This window comes from Oncorhynchus mykiss, chromosome 16, assembly GCF_013265735.2.
Source record: "Oncorhynchus mykiss isolate Arlee chromosome 16, USDA_OmykA_1.1, whole genome shotgun sequence".
Classification (NCBI taxonomy): domain Eukaryota; kingdom Metazoa; phylum Chordata; class Actinopteri; order Salmoniformes; family Salmonidae; genus Oncorhynchus; species Oncorhynchus mykiss.
The window spans coordinates 4,177,940-4,195,920 of record NC_048580.1 but is presented as its reverse complement, the minus strand read 5'-3'; the positions used below and the strand labels follow the sequence as shown (position 1 = coordinate 4,195,920).

General features: G+C 45.3%; 1 protein-coding gene across 1 annotated transcript in view; it reads right to left on the bottom strand.

Annotated features, from left to right (window-relative positions):
• sptlc3 (serine palmitoyltransferase, long chain base subunit 3) overlaps positions 1-17,981 on the bottom strand; it is a 94,962-nt gene that overhangs the window by 33,458 nt on the left and 43,523 nt on the right. Inside the window, exon 6 of the mRNA XM_036945981.1 lies at positions 7,809-7,902. Within this exon, the coding sequence (XP_036801876.1) occupies positions 7,809-7,902 (94 nt within the window). The remainder of the gene's footprint in view (positions 1-7,808; positions 7,903-17,981) is intronic.

Here is a 17,981-nt window from a genome sequence, read left to right as displayed (position 1 = left end):
TGTGAAATAGGACAAACATGAGCACTGACCAAATTCTTCTTATTTTGCTGACTGAGCCTAGTGTGGAGGTCTCTGGGAAATGACCAGTAGTGGATATATAGCTGTGTTGGCAAGAGAACGACTGTGGGTTTAATTAGGCAGGGATCATACATTGTTGCACTGTAAGAATTGTTGGATAAATGCATGGGTTTCTAGAAGGGATTGATACTGCAGTTAGGGTGGTTTTACCACTAGATGGCAGTGTTGATCAACTCTATTTGGTCAAGTGGTAAAAGTCATACCGATGACATGGAACTTTATTCCACAGTACTACATAGAGCCATGACTACATGGAACTCTATTCCACAGTACTACATAGAGCCATGACTACATGGAACTCTATTCCACAGTACTACATAGAGCCATGACTACATGGAACTCTATTCCACAGCACTACATATAACCATGACTACATGGAACTCTATTCCACAGTACTACATAGAGACATGACTACATAGAACTCTATTCCACAGTACTACATAGAGCCATGACTACATGGAACTCTATTCCACAGTACTACATAGAGACATGACTACATGGAACTCTATTCCACAGTACTACATAGAGCCATGACTACATGGAACTCTATTCCACAGTACTACATAGAGACATGACTACATGGAACTCTATTCCACAGTACTACATAGAGCCATGACTACATGGAACTCTATTCCACAGTACTACATAGAACCATGACTACATGGAACTCTATTCCACAGTACTACATAGAGCCATGACTACATGGAACTCTATTCCACAGTACTACATAGAACCATGACTACATGGAACTCTATTCCACAGTACTACATAGAGACATGACTACATGGAACTTTATTCCACAGTACCACTGTAAATACCAAAAGTAATCTAAATATTAAGAACAGGTACCTACCTACACCACAGCCTGTTTCTCTGTCTATCTGCTAGAGAGACACACAGATTACTACACACACAGAGAGACACACACAGATTACTACACACACACACAGAGACACACATTTTACTACACACACAGAGAGACACACACAGATTACTACACACACACAGAGACACACAGATTACTACACACACAGATTACTACACATACAGAGAGACACACACACAGTTTACTACACACACAGAGAGGCACACACAGATTACTACACACACAGAGAGACACACAGTTTCTTACACACAGAGACACATACAGTTTACTACACACACAGATTACTACACACACAGAGAGACACACAGTTTCCTACACACACAGAGAGACACACAGTTTACTACACACACAGAGAGACACACAGTTTCCTACACACACAGAGAGACACACAGTTTCCTACACACACAGAGACACACAGTTTCCTACACACACAGAGAGACACACAGTTTCCTACACACACAGAGACACACAGTTTCCTACACACACAGAGAGACACACAGTTTCCCACACATAGAGACACACAGTTTCCTACACACACAGAGACACACAGTTTCCTACACACACAGAGAGACACACAGTTTCCTACACACACAGATAGACACACGGTTTCCTACACACACAGAGAGACACACAGAGACACACAGTTTACTACACACACAGAGAGACACACAGATTACTACACACAGAGATAAACAAACAGAGACAGGCCACCTTCGCGAGTCGAGCCTCTCAGACTAGGTGATGGGCAGGGCTGGAAATGAACACCCGCCACCCGCCACCCGCCACCCGCCATATGCGGGTAGATTTTGTCATTGGCGGATAAGAACGTCTATTTCACCGGCCACGTTTTCACACACAGCATTTGGGAACCGTTGTTTTTATTCATCCGAAGACCACATTGTAGACGTTGGTCGTATTAACCTGAAGGGCAACTAGTAAAAAGTCTGACTTTATTCTGGCTAGTTGCATCGTTTCGTTCAAACGCTTTGGTTGTTGTTCCAATGTTAGTTTGAGTTGCTGCTCGGGAGTCATCGCAGTTGGGAGATTCTTCTTCTTCTTCTTCTTCTTCGTCGCAGACAAGCGAGTGTTCGAGTTACCACGGTAACGACCTGTCCCCCTTTTAAAAAGGTGCCAGCTAGAAATATTCGTCCCAGCTAATGATTGCGTTTGATGGATCGCTCCCCAGAATAAAAACGTTGAGTCATTGTTCGCCTGGATTTATTTGTGAGTTTTTACATTTCTACTTTAGGAGCACATCATGCACATGTTTTTACTATTGTATCTAAATTACTTATTTGAACATAAATTGTTTAAAAAACGCAGGTCACAAAAAAATGAAATGAAATTCAGCAATATATCCCCATTACTTCGTTCTACACTAAAGGAAGGGGTGGGGGTTCTGAGGAGAATTCCTGTCTGTAAAAAACACCTTTTGTGGGGAAAAATGCATTCTGATTGGCTGGGCCTGGCTCCACAGTGGGTGGGCTTGGCTGCCAAGTGGGTGGGACTATGCCCTCCCAGGCCCACCCATGGCTGTGCCCCTGCCCAGTCATGTGAAATCCATAGATTAGGGCCTAATGAATTTATTTTAATTGACTGATTTCCTCATATGAATTGTAACTCAGTAAAATCTTTGAAATTTTTGCATGTTTAGATTTTTGTTGAGTGTAGTAATATATATATTGTTTTTGAAACAAAAAGCATACTAATACATTTAAAAAATAGATATATTAATTATGAAGAAAAAATATATATTTATTTATTTATTTATTTTTATTTTACCTTTATTTAACCAGGTAGGCAAGTTGAGAACAAGTTCTCATTTACAATTGCGACCTGGCCAAGATAAAGCAAAGCAGTTCGACAGATACAACAACACAGAGTTACACATGGAGTAAAACAAACATACAGTCAATAATAAAGTATAAACAAGTCTATATACAATGTGAGCAAATGAGGTGAGAAGGGAGGTAAAGGCAAAAAAAGGCCTTGGTGGCAAGGTAAATACAATATAGCAAGTAAAACACTGGAATGGTAGTTTTGCAATGGAAGAATGTGCAAAGTAGAAATAAAAATAATGGGGTGCAAAGGAGCAAAATAAATAAATAAATTAAATACAGTTGGGAAAGAGGTAGTTGATAGGGCTAAATTATATGTGGGCTATGTACAGGTGCAGTAATCTGTGAGCTGCTCTGACAGTTGGTGCTTAAAGCTAGTGAGGGAGATAAGTGTTTCCAGTTTCAGAGATTTTTGTAGTTCGTTCCAGTCATTGGCAGCAGAGAACTGGAAAGAGAGGCGGCCAAAGAAAGAATTGGTTTTGGGGGTGACTAGAGAGATATACCTGCTGGAGCGTGTGCTACAGGTGGGAGATGCTATGGTGACCAGCGAGCTGAGATAAGGGGGGACTTTACCTAGCAGGGTCTTGTAGATGACATGGAGCCAGTGGGTTTGGCGACGAGTATGAAGCGAGGGCCAGCCAACGAGAGCGTACAGGTCGCAATGGTGGGTAGTGTATGGGGCTTTGGTGACAAAACGGATTGCACTGTGATAGACTGCATCCAGTTTGTTGAGTAGGGTATTGGAGGCTATTTTGTAAATTACATCGCCAAAGTCGAGGATTGGTAGGATGGTCAGTTTTACAAGGGTATGTTTGGCAGCATGAGTGAAGGATGCTTTGTTGCGAAATAGGAAGCCAATTCTAGATTTAACTTTGGATTGGAGATGTTTGATATGGGTCTGGAAGGAGAGTTTACAGTCTAACCAGACACCTAAGTATTTGTAGTTGTCCACGTATTCTAAGTCAGAGCCGTCCAGAGTAGTGATGTTGGACAGGCGGGTAGGTGCAGGTAGTGATCGGTTGAAGAGCATGCATTTAGTTTTACTTGTATTTAAGAGCAGTTGGAGGCCACGGAAGGAGAGTTGTATGGCATTGAAGCTTGCCTGGAGGGTTGTTAACACAGTGTCCAAAGAAGGGCCGGAAGTATACAGAATGGTGTCGTCTGCGTAGAGGTGGATCAGAGACTCACCAGCAGCAAGAGCGACCTCATTGATGTATACAGAGAAGAGTGTCGGTCCAAGAATTGAACCCTGTGGCACCCCCATAGAGACTGCCAGAGGTCCGGACAACAGACCCTCAGATTTGACACACTGAACTCTATCAGAGAAGTAGTTGGTGAACCAGGCGAGGCAATCATTTGAGAAACCAAGGCTGTTGAGTCTGCCGATGAGGATGTGGTGATTGACAGAGTCGAAAGCCTTGGCCAGATCAATGAATACGGCTGCACAGTAATGTTTCTTATCGATGGCGGTTAAGATATCGTTTAGGACCTTGAGCGTGGCTGAGGTGCACCCATGACCAGCTCTGAAACCAGATTGCATAGCAGAGAAGGTATGGTGAGATTCAAAATGGTCGGTAATCTGTTTGTTGACTTGGCTTTCGAAGACCTTAGAAAGGCATGGTAGGATAGATATAGGTCTGTAGCAGTTTGGGTCAAGAGTGTCCCCCCCTTTGAAGAGGGGGATGACCGCAGCTGCTTTCCAATCTTTGGGAATCTCAGACGACACGAAAGAGAGGTTGAACAGGCTAGTAATAGGGGTGGCAACAATTTCGGCAGATAATTTTAGAAAGAAAGGGTCCAGATTGTCTAGCCCGGCTGATTTGTAGGGGTCCAGATTTTGCAGCTCTTTCAGAACATCAGCTGAATGGATTTGGGAGAAGGAGAAATGGGGAAGGCTTGGGCGAGTTGCTGTTGGGGGTGCAGTGCTGTTGACAGGGGTAGGAGTAGCCAGGTGGAAAGCATGGCCAGCAGTAGAAAAATGCTTATTGAAATTTTCAATTATGGTGGATTTATCAGTGGTGACAGTGTTTCCTATCTTCAGTGCAGTGGGCAGCTGGGAGGAGGTGTTCTTATTCTCCATGGACTTTACAGTGTCCCAGAACTTTTTTGAGTTAGTGTTGCAAGAAGCAAATTTCTGCTTGAAAAAGCTAGCCTTGGCTTTTCTAACTGCCTGTGTATAATGGTTTCTAGCTTCCCTGAACAGCTGCATATCACGGGGGCTGTTCGATGCTAATGCAGAACGCCATAGGACGTTTTTGTGTTGATTAAGGGCAGTCAGGTCTGGGGAGAACCAAGGGCTATATCTGTTCCTGGTTCTAAATTTCTTGAATGGGGCATGTTTATTTAAGATGGTTAGGAAGGCATTTTTAAAAAATATCCAGGCATCCTCTACTGACGGGATGAGGTCAATATCCTTCCAGGATACCCCGGCCAGGTCGATTAGAAAGGCCTGCTCGCTGAAGTGTTTCAGGGAGCGTTTTACAGTGATGAGAGGAGGTCGTTTGACCGCTGACCCATTACGGATGCAGGCAATGAGGCAGTGATCGCTGAGATCTTGGTTGAAGACAGCAGAGGTGTATTTAGAGGGGAAGTTGGTTAGGATGATATCTATGAGGGTGCCCGTGTTTAAGGCTTTGGGGAGGTACCTGGTAGGTTCATTGATAATTTGTGTGAGATTGAGGGCATCAAGTTTAGATTGTAGGATGGCTGGGGTGTTAAGCATGTTCCAGTTTAGGTCGCCTAGCAGCACGAGCTCTGAAGATAGATGGGGGGCAATCAGTTCACATATGGTGTCCAGAGCACAGCTGGGGGCAGAGGGTGGTCTATAGCAGGCGGCAACGGTGAGAGACTTGTTTTTAGAAAGGTGGATTTTTAAAAGTAGAAGTTCAAATTGTTTGGGTACAGACCTGGATAGTAGGACAGAACTCTGCAGGCTATCTTTGCAGTAAATTGCAACACCGCCCCCTTTGGCAGTTCTATCTTGTCTGAAAATGTTGTAGTTTGGAATTAAAATGTCTGAATTTTTGGTGGTCTTCCTAAGCCAGGATTCAGACACAGCTAGAACATCCGGGTTGGCAGAGTGTGCTAAAGCAGTGAATAGAACAAACTTAGGGAGGAGGCTTCTAATGTTAACATGCATGAAACCAAGGCTATTACGGTTACAGAAGTCGTCAAAAGAGAGCGCCTGGGGAATAGGAGTGGAGCTAGGCACTGCAGGGCCTGGATTCACCTCTACATCGCCAGAGGAACATAGGAGGAGTAGAATAAGGGTGCGACTAAAAGCAATAAGAATTGGTTGTCTAGAACGTCTGGAACAGAGAGTAAAAGGAGGTTTCTGGGGGCGATAAAATAGCATCAAGGTATAATGTACAGACAAAGGTAAGGTAGGATGTGAATACAGTGGAGGTAAACCTAGGTATTGAGTGATGAAGAGAGAGATATTGTCTCTAGAAACATCATTGAAACCAGGAGATGTCATTGCATGTGTGGGTGGTGGAACTAATAGGTTGGATAAGGTATAGTGAGCAGGACTAGAGGCTCTACAGTGAAATAAGCCAATAAACACTAACCAGAACAGCAATGGACAAGACATATTGACATTAAGGAGAGGCATGCTTAGTCGAGTGATCAAAAGGGTCCAGTGAGTGGAGAGGTTGGTTTAGGGTCACGGCGATAATAATTATGAATATATATATATATATATTGACTGGTAAAAATGTGGCTGGTATATATTTTTTATCTACCTGCCACAGTGGCCAGTGGATCAAAACCTTTACACACCAATTCAATCACAATCACAATGGCAATGGGGTGTAGTGGGGTGTAGTGGGGCGTTGTGGGGTGTTGTGGGGCACACATTGTAAACATTGTGGCATGTATAATAATTTGTAAAAAGTCCCATTGCTGACAGACTGAACTGTAACAAATGTCCACTTCCGTAGTAGACCCATGTGTTAACCACATTGAATCTCAGCCTGTGTTTCATTCAGTCTAGTGTTGGATGGACATGGACGGAGGAGAGATATGGTAGTGGAGGAGGGGTGGGGGGGGGTCAGCTGGTGCCTGAGGCTTCAGCTCAGTCAGAGTCCCTGCGGGGACAGGTCTGCTGTGAGGCTGCTCTGAGGCCCCGAGGGCAGCCCCCTTAATTAACTGGTTCTGCTTGTACCAATCAGGACACATTACAGACCGAGGTTTACAGCAGACGTCGGATAAACTCATCTGTCTTGTCTACTGTACCGAGAGGGAGATGACGGCTGAAAGGCACCCTGTTCCCTACAGAGCCCTGGTCAAAAACCATAGTTAATAAAGTGCCAATCTCAACCATGTTTCTACCCAACAACATCACCCAGCCGAACAAAGAACACATTGGACACCTGGGGAGAGGATAGCATCGTTTTCCTCTAAGAGATGTGAGGTGTCTACAGTGAACCAGCATATCAACTCAACGTGCAACAATTTCAAATATTTTCCTACAGTTCATATGAGGAAAGCAGTCAATTGAAATAAATTAATTAGGCCCCAATCCATGGATTTCACATGACTGGGCAGGGGTGCAGCCATGGATGGGCCTGGGAGGGCATAGGGCCAGCTAATGGGGAGTCTGGACCAGCCAATCAGAATGAGTCTTCCACCACAAAACAGAGAGAGATGTGTTGGGGTTTGAGCAGAGAGATGTGTTGGGGTTTGAACAGAGAGATGTGTTGGGGTTTGAGCAGAGAGATGTGTTGGGGTTTGAGCAGAGAGATGTGTTGGGGTTTGAGTAGAGAGGTGTGTTGGGGTTTGAGCAGAGAGATGTGTTGGGGTTTGAGCAGAGAGATGTGTTGGGGTTTGAGTAGAGAGGTGTGTTGGGGTTTGAGCAGAGAGATGTGTTGGGGTTTGAGCAGAGAGATGTGTTGGGGTTTGAGTAGAGAGGTGTGTTGGGGTTTGAGCAGAGAGATGTGTTGGGGTTTGAGCATAGAGAGATGTGTTGGGGTTGAGTACTTTAGTTTGAGAGTATGTCTACTTACTGTTGTGCTTAAACACCCAAATAGTTGCCCCTGACAACCTGGCCCCCAAGATCAGCGAGGTGTGGTTCAGCTCATCACTCAGAATCAGACAGCCCTGGAAACAAGAACAGACAACACAGGGATAGATTAGGTGTAGCCTGTTGGTGCTGTATAGATTAGGTGTAGTCTGTTGTCCCAGGTCTGTTGGTGCTGTATAGATTAGGTGTAATCTGTTGGTGCTGTATAGATAAAGTGTAGTCTGTTGGTGCTGTATAGATTAGGTGTAGTCTGTTGGTGTTGTATAGATTAGGTGTAGTCTGTTGGTGCTGTATAGATTAGGTGTAGTCTGTATAGATTAGGTGTAGTCTGTATAGATTAGGTGTAGTCTGTATAGATTAGGTGTAGTCTGTATAGATTAGGTGTAGTCTGTATAGATTAGGTGTAGTCTGTATAGATTAGGTGTAGTCTGTATAGATTAGGTGTAGTCTGTATAGATTAGGTGTAGTCTGTATAGATTAGGTGTAGTCTCAAAAGTGTATTTGTCACGTGCGCCTAATACAACAGGTGTAGTAGACCTGCTTACTTACAGGCTCTAACCAATGGTGCCAAAAAAAAGGTATGTGTGTGTGTGTGTGTGTGTGTGTGTGTGTGTGTGTGTGTGTGTGTGTGTGTGTGTGTGTGTGTGTAGGTAGGTAAGTAAAGAAATAAAACAACAGTAGAAAGATATTTGAAAAAAAGAGTAGCAAGGCTCTATACAGACACCTGTTAGTAGCAGGGCTCTATACAGACACCTGTTAGTAGCAGGGCTCTATACAGACACCTGTTAGTAGCAGGGCTCTATACAGACACCTGTTAGTAGCAAGGCTCTATACAGACACCTGTTAGTAGCAGGGCTCTATACAGACACCTGTTAGTAGCAGGGCTCTATACAGACACCTGTTAGTAATAAGGCTCTATACAGACACCTGTTAGTAGCAGGGCTCTATACAGACACCGGTTAGTAATAAGGCTCTATACAGACACCTGTTAGTAATAAGGCTCTATACAGACACCTGTTAGTAGCGAGGCTCTATACAGACACCTGTTAGTAGCGAGGGCTCTATACAGACACCTGTTAGTAATAAGGCTCTATACAGACACCTGTTAGTAGCGAGGCTCTATACAGACACCTGTTAGTAGCGAGGGCTCTATACAGACACCTGTTAGTAGAGGCTCTATACAGACACCTGTTAGTAGCGAGGCTCTATACAGACACCTGTTAGTAGCGAGGGCTCTATACAGACACCTGTTAGTAGAGGCTCTATACAGACACCGGTTAGTAATAAGGCTCTATACAGACACCTGTTAGTAGCAGGGCTCTATACAGACACCGGTTAGTAATAAGGCTCTATACAGACACCTGTTAGTAATAAGGCTCTATACAGACACCTGTTAGTAGCAAGGCTCTATACAGACACCGGTTAGTAATAAGGCTCTATACAGACACCGGTTAGTAATAAGGCTCTATACAGACACCTGTTAGTAGAGGCTCTATACAGACACCTGTTAGTAGAGGCTCTATACAGACACCTGTTAGTAGCAGGGCTCTATACAGACACCTGTTAGTAGCAGGGCTCTATACAGACACCTGTTAGTAGCAGGGCTCTATACAGACACCTGTTAGTAGCAGGGCTCTATACAGACACCTGTTAGTAGCAGGGCTCTATACAGACACCTGTTAGTAGCAGGGCTCTATACAGACACCTGTTAGTAGCAAGGCTCTATACAGACACCTGTTAGTAATAAGGCTCTATACAGACACCTGTTAGTAATAAGGCTCTATACAGACACCTGTTAGTAATAAGGCTCTATACAGACACCTGTTAGTAATAAGGCTCTATACAGACACCTGTTAGTCAGGCTGATTGAGGAAGTATGTACATGTAGGTATCGTTAAAGTGACTGTGCATATATGATGAACTGAGGGTAGCAGCAGCGTAAAAGAGGGGCTGGGGCGTCGGGGGGGCTGTCGTGGAAATTTCCTGTATTTACCAAATCATGAGAGCAAACCACACACAAGTCAGAGTTATCACAAAGTCCATCTTTAATTATATGAGCTCCATCACAACCCTGTGACTCTCAGATCAATTCAGTGTCTATCAATGAATTCTCTGAGAGACCCTTACACATTGCAACCGAGATCCTTTATAGCAAAGACACACATATCCAGACAGCATAGGCCATAATTTATCGTTCAGCTTTGTCTCCTAAACTATGTTATTTTCTCAAACTCAGAACCATAAACAAATCCTCCATATCAACAGGCATATATCAAATCCATCCTATCTTGACAAGATCACAGAGACACATTGACTGGCACACAGACATTGTGGAACCAAGAGATACACGCTTGACCTCTCCCCTCTCTGCGGCCCAAGTAACTTAGTCATGACAGAGAACAGATACTGCAAACCCCGCCACAGTATTATACAAATAACATTCTGATGAGAAGTAACTTAAACATATGATGAATATAAAACATCTATGTTACCAACTAATTCTGATTATTCCCCAACAGGGCACACAATGCAAATAGTCCGGGTAGAAGAGAGAACAGTCTATGACTGGGGGTGGCTGGGGTCTTTTGTCCCAGGTCTGTTGGTGCTGAATAGCCAACTCCTATGCATAAACAACGATGGTAGGAACCAGATCTGAGATCTGAGATGACAGGGTACGTTACTAGGTCTGCAAACTCAATACAACCATCCTCAACAGCACAACCCCTGTTTATAATGTCCCTCTTGAAGACAGAGAGCTGACGTGGGTGAACGTAAGCATTAGTTTACATATTAGGCTTCTTAAAACCTCTTAAACGTAAAGACGCCATATTTGGAGACCCTATGTGATTTTGTTTTTATTCAGTTCAGTCTGGTGTGAGAACGATAGCCTTTATCTGCAAAAGCAAAGTGTCTGCAGAAAGTTGAGTATCTTGGGTATTGATCGGTGCCCTCAAATCATTGGTGTGACTTATTACCATATATGGGCATACAAATTTATAAGGGGTGGAGGGGGTGTGTAAATTATAAAATTATAAAATGTGTTGTTTGAACCCTGGATGCTGCTTGGTTGATAACAGGGCGTTATTCGCCACAATTCCGGGATAATACCTATTAACAGTTCCATTTGATTTATCAACGCGCATTCACTGTCCCATAGCCCAGCCAGGCAATTTACAAACTGAATCTCCCCTTAGCATTTAGACAATATTTCCCCATGCTACTTACCCTAGCATTGGTTTGCAACAGTTGGGGTTTGTCTAAACGTTGCGGTCTGCCTCTCCGACCTGCGCAATATGTTTATTTGTTTGTAATCTCTCCACCGTAACATGCATATGAACGTAACGAGTGACAGCTTAAATTTAATTTATCAGGATCATTATAATAGGATATATGCAAGGAAATGGCAATAGAAAATAAGAGGGGGAAAAAAAACCCAAGTGAAAATACACAGTCAAGCATGGTCTTTTCATCTGCTTCATGTGATTGTGTGTTAGCTTTCGCTAGCAAAGGGAGAAGTAGCCTAGCTAGCCTCGATAGCTATCCTATGGACTCGCTAATCATCTGGTTGTTGCCTATTTATAAAAAATCATTATTTCTTATTTCTTGTCTCTCGTCAGCATTTTACCTCTGCTAGCTAGCTACACGTCGATGATTTATTTAGCATAGTAACTACCGACCAGCCTGTTCGGCTAGCAACTTCAGAAATAACTGGCTTTCGCCCAAACTATATAATCTGGTGGAAGGATGAAATAAAAACAAATTTACTCAGTAAAATAACATGAATGAAAACCTGTTGTTAATCTTTTTTTTAATATGTTGGCAGCCATTTTACAAAAGCAGTAAGGCCATCGAATCCGGATTTATCGTGACAGACACCCTCCTTAGTTTCGCCTCGGGCCTAAGAACAGCCCTTAAATCGGGAGTTATTCATACGATAGTTTCCGGGTTCTCATGCCTTATTGATTAAACATTCGTCTGTCTTCTCAACTTGGGCTTTTGATGAATGTGTCTCAGTGGCAGCCAGGGATACATAGGGAGGGCAGAGAGGCTTCCATGGCTTGGCCTGGAGGACCAGTTCAGTCGTCCCTGGTACGACAGCTGCCACTCTAGTTTGGTGACCAGACCTAGCCTGGTGCCGCTGGGTACTGTAGTCAGACCTGTATAGTTCGGTGCTGCTGGGTACTGTAGTCAGACCTGTATAGTTCGGTGCTGCTGGGTACTGTAGTCAGACCTGTCTAGTCTGGTGATGATGGGTACTGTAGTCAGACCTGTATAGTTCGGTGCTGCTGGGTACTGTAGTCAGACCTGTCTAGCCTGGTGCTGCTGGGTACTGTAGTCAGACCTGTCTAGCCTGGTGATGATGGGTACTGTAGTCAGACCTGTATAGTTCGGTGCTGCTGGGTACTGTAGTCAGACCTGTATAGTTCGGTGCTGCTGGGTACTGTAGTCAGACCTGTATAGTTCGGTGCTGCTGGGTACTGTAGTCAGACCTGTCTAGCCTGGTGCTGCTGGGTACTGTAGTCAGACCTGTATAGTTCGGTGCTGCTGGGTACTGTAGTCAGACCTGTATAGTTCGGTGCTGCTGGGTACTGTAGTCAGACCTGTATAGTTCGGTGCTGCTGGGTACTGTAGTCAGACCTGTATAGTTCGGTGCTGCTGGGTACTGTAGTCAGACCTGTCTAGTCTGGTGCTGCTGGGTACTGTAGTCAGACCTGTATAGTTCGGTGCTGCTAGTGACTAGAGTAACCTGTTGGCCAGTGGAGACTAGAGGGTAACCTGTTGGCCAGTAGAGACTAGAGAGTAGCCTGTTGGCCAGTAGAGACTAGAGTAGCCTGTTGGCCAGTAGAGACTAGAGAGTAGCCTGTTGGCCAGTAGAGACTAGAGTAGCCTGTTAGCCAGTAGAGACTAGAGTAGCCTGTTGGCCAGTAGAGACTAGAGTAGCCTGTTGGCCAGTGGAGACTAGAGTAACCTATTGGACAGTAGAGACTAGAGTAGCCGGTTGGCCAGTGGAGACTGTCTAGCCTGGTGCTGATGGGTACGGTGGTCAGACCTGTCTAGCCTGGTGCTGCTGGGTACTGTAGTCAGACCTGTCTAGCCTGGTGATGATGGGTAATGTAGTCAGACCTGTCTAGCCTGGTGATGATGGGTACTGTAGTCAGACCTGTCTAGCCTGGTGCTGCTGGGTAATGTAGTCAGATCAGACCTAGCCTGGTGCTGCTGGGTACTGTAGTCAGACCTGTATAGTTAGGTGCTGCTGGGTACTGTAGTCAGACCTGTCTAGCCTGGTGCTGCTGGGTACTGTAGTCAGACCAGTCTAGCCTGGTGCTGCTGGGTAATGTAGTCAGACCAGACCTAGCCTGGTGCTGATGGGTACTGTAGTCAGACCTGTCTAGTTTGGTGCTGCTGGGTAATGTAGTCAGACCTGTCTAGCCTGGTGCTGATGGGTACTGTAGTCAGACCTGTCTAGCCTGGTGCTGCTGGGTACTGTAGTCAGACCTGTCTAGCCTGGTGCTGCTGGGTAATGTAGTCAGACTTGTCTAGCCTGATGCTGCTGGGTGATAGCCTGGTGATATAGACAGTCCCTGTGGACAGAGACCTAGCCTGGTAATATAGCCAGTCCCTGTGGACAGAGACCTAGCCTGGTAATATAGACAGTCCCTGTGGACAGACACCTAGCCTGGTAATATAGCCAGTCCCTGTGGACAGAGACCTAGCCTGGTAATATAGACAGTCTCTGTGGACAGAGACCTAGCCTGGTAATATAGACAGTCTCTGTGGACAGAGACCTAGCCTGGTGATATATCCATTCCCAGTAGAACACCATGCTTGAGGCCTCCGTACAAACCATCCAGTCCCTGCAGGGGGAAGCCATGGCCGTCTATGCCTGCCTCCTAGGGCTACTCAACCACTTGAGATGTATAAACCAGCCCCATGACCTCGTCCTTGTCACTAATACCCCAAACCGCCTCTTCCCATCCAGTCCAATCAGTGACAGCTGTACTGCTACGTTTCCCACGGTAACCCCTGGCCATTCCGTGTGAGCTGGGCTGGTGCCATGCAATACCGCTCCAAAATAAAATGCATTTATTAATTAAATACATTAGCTGGGTTTGTGTGCCAGCAGAGCAGGGCAGCGCATTGGGTAATCAGGCCCTGGAGTGGTCCCCTGCCCTCCTCCGCTAATCACTGCCTGTTTGTGTGTGTGTGTGTGTGTGTGTGTGTGTGTGTGTGTGTGTGTGTGTGTGTGTGTGTGTGTGTGTGTGTGTGTGTGTGTGTGTGTGTGTGTGCGTGCGTGTGTGTATGTGTGTTTCCAGACTGCCCTCAGCCTCCCTGTCCCCCCGCCTGCATGCCCCTGGCTACTGTTATGTTTAATTAAGATTTTAATTAATTGGGTTACGGGGTTATTACTGTACTGTATGGGGGATATTACTGTAAGGGGGGTTATTACTGTACTGTATGGGGTTATTACTGTACTGTATGGGGGTTATTACTGTACTGTATGGGGGATATTACTGTACTGTATGGGGGATATTACTGTACTGTATGGGGGATATTACTGTACTGTATGGGGGTTATTACTGTACTGTATGGGGGTTATTACTGTACTGTATGGGGGTTATTACTGTATGGGGGTTATTACTGTATGGGGTTATTATGGTATGTGGGTTATTACTGTAAGGGGGTTATTACTGTACTTTATGGGGGTTATTACAGTACTGTATGGGGGTTATTACTGTATGGAATTATTACTGCACTGTATGGGGGTTATTACTGTACTGTATGGGGGTTATTACTGTACTGTATGGCGTTATTACTGTACTGTATGGGGGTTATTACTGTACTGTATGGGGTTATTACTGTATGGGGTTATTACTGTACCGTATGGGGGTTATTACTGTACTGTATGGGGGTTATTACTGTACTGTATGGGGTTATTACTGTATGGGGTTATTACTGTACCGTATGGGGGTTATTACTGTAAGGGGGGTTATTACTGTACTGTATGGGGTTATTACTGTACTGTATGGGGGTTATTACTGCATGAGGGTTATTACTGTACTGTATGGGGGTTATTACTGTACTTTATGGGGGTTATTACTGTATGGGGTTATTACTGTACTGTATGGGGGTTATTACTGTATGGGGGGTTTTTACTGTACTGTATGGGGGTTATTACTGTATGGGGGTTATTACTGTATGGGGTTATTACTGTACTGTATGGGGGTTATTACGGTATGGGGGTTATTACTGTGTGGGGGTTATCACTGTATGGGGGTTATTACTGTACTGTATGGGGTTATTACGGTATGGGGGTTATTACTGTACTGTATGGGGTTATTACTGTACTGTATGGGGTTATTACTGTATGGGGGTTATTACTGTATGGGGGAGACTAGAGGGTAGCCTGTTGGCTAGTGGAGACTAGAGGGCAGCCTGTTGGCTAGTGGAGACTAGAGAGTAGCCTGTTGGCCAGTGGAGACTAGAGAGTAGCCTGTTGGCTAGTGGAGACTAGAGGGTAACCTGTTGGCCAGTAGAGACATGAGAGTAGCCTGTTGGCCAGTAGTGACTAGAGTAACCTGTTGGCCAGTGGAGACTAGAGGGTAACCTGTTGGCCAGTAGAGACTAGAGAGTAGCCTGTTGGCCAGTAGAGACTAGAGTAGCCTGTTGGCCAGTAGAGACTAGAGAGTAGCCTGTTGGCCAGTAGAGACTAGAGTAGCCTGTTAGCCAGTAGAGACTAGAGTAGCCTGTTGGCCAGTAGAGACTAGAGTAGCCTGTTGGCCAGTGGAGACTAGAGTAACCTATTGGACAGTAGAGACTAGAGTAGCCGGTTGGCCAGTGGAGACTGTCTAGCCTGGTGCTGATGGGTACGGTAGTCAGACCTGTCTAGCCTGGTGCTGCTGGGTACTGTAGTCAGACCTGTCTAGCCTGGTGATGATGGGTAATGTAGTCAGACCTGTCTAGCCTGGTGATGATGGGTACTGTAGTCAGACCTGTCTAGCCTGGTGCTGCTGGGTAATGTAGTCAGATCAGACCTAGCCTGGTGCTGCTGGGTACTGTAGTCAGACCTGTATAGTTAGGTGCTGCTGGGTACTGTAGTCAGACTTGTCTAGCCTGGTGCTGCTGGGTACTGTAGTCAGACCAGTCTAGCCTGGTGCTGCTGGGTAATGTAGTCAGACCAGACCTAGCCTGGTGCTGATGGGTACTGTAGTCAGACCTGTCTAGTTTGGTGCTGCTGGGTAATGTAGTCAGACCTGTCTAGCCTGGTGCTGATGGGTACTGTAGTCAGACCTGTCTAGCCTGGTGCTGCTGGGTACTGTAGTCAGACCTGTCTAGCCTGGTGCTGCTGGGTAATGTAGTCAGACTTGTCTAGCCTGATGCTGCTGGGTGATAGCCTGGTGATATAGACAGTCCCTGTGGACAGAGACCTAGCCTGGTAATATAGCCAGTCCCTGTGGACAGAGACCTAGCCTGGTAATATAGACAGTCCCTGTGGACAGACACCTAGCCTGGTAATATAGCCAGTCCCTGTGGACAGAGACCTAGCCTGGTAATATAGACAGTCTCTGTGGACAGAGACCTAGCCTGGTAATATAGCCAGTCCCTGTGGACAGAGACCTAGCCTGGTGATATATCCATTCCCAGTAGAACACCATGCTTGAGGCCTCCGTACAAACCATCCAGTCCCTGCAGGGGGAAGCCATGGCCGTCTATGCCTGCCTCCTAGGGCTACTCAACCACTTGAGATGTATAAACCAGCCCCATGACCTCGTCCTTGTCACTAATACCCCAAACCGCCTCTTCCCATCCAGTCCAATCAGTGACAGCTGTACTGCTACGTTTCCCACGGTAACCCCTGGCCATTCCGTGTGAGCTGGGCTGGTGCCACGCAATATCGCTCCAAAATAAAATGCATTTATTAATTAAATACATTAGCTGGGTTTGTGTGCCAGCAGAGCAGGGCAGCGCATTGGGTAATCAGGCCCTGGAGTGGTCCCCTGCCCTCCTCCGCTAATCACTGCCTGTGTGTGTGTGTGTGTGTGTGTGTGTGTGTGTGTGTGTGTGTGTGTGCGTGCGTGCGTGTGTGTGTGTGTATGTGTGTTTCCAGACTGCCCTCAGCCTCCCTGTCCCCCCGCCTGCATGCCCCTGGCTACTGTTATGTTTAATTAAGATTTTAATTAATTGGGTTACGGGGTTATTACTGTACTGTATGGGGGATATTACTGTACTGTATGGGGGTTATTACTGTACTGTATGGGGGTTATTACTGTACTGTATGGGGGATATTACTGTACTGTATGGGGGATATTACTGTACTGTATGGGGGATATTACTGTACTGTTTGGGGGTTATTACTGTACTGCATGGGGGTTATTACTGTACTGTATGGGGGTTATTACTGTACTGTATGGGGGTTATTACTGTACTGTATGGGGGTTATTACTGTATGGGGGTTATTACTGTATGGGGGTTATTACTGTATGGGGGTTATTATGGTATGTGGGTTATTACTGTAAGGGGGTTATTACTGTACTTTATGGGGGTTATTACAGTACTGTATGGGGGTTATTACTGTATGGGATTATTACTGCACTGTATGGGGGTTATTACTGTACTGTATGGGGGTTATTACTGTACTGTATGGGGGTTATTACTGTATGGGGGTTATTACTGTATGGGGGTTATTACTGTATGGGGTTATTATGGTATGTGGGTTATTACTGTAAGGGGGTTATTACTGTACTTTATGGGGGTTATTACAGTACTGTATGGGGGTTATTACTGTATGGGATTATTACTGCACTGTATGGGGGTTATTACTGTACTGTATGGGGGATATTACTGTACTGTATGGGGGTTATTACTGTACTGTATGGGGGTTATTACTGTACTGTATGGGGTTATTACTGTACTGTATGGGGGTTATTACTGTACTGTATGGGGTTATTACTGTACTGTATGGGGGTATTACTGTAAGGGGGGTTATTACTGTACTGTATGGGGTTATTACTGTACTGTATGGGGGTTATTACTGCATGGGGGTTATTACTGTACTGTATGGGGGTTATTACTGTACTTTATGGGGGTTATTACTGTATGGGGTTATTACTGTACTGTATGGGGGTTATTACTGTATGGGGGGTTATTACTGTACTGT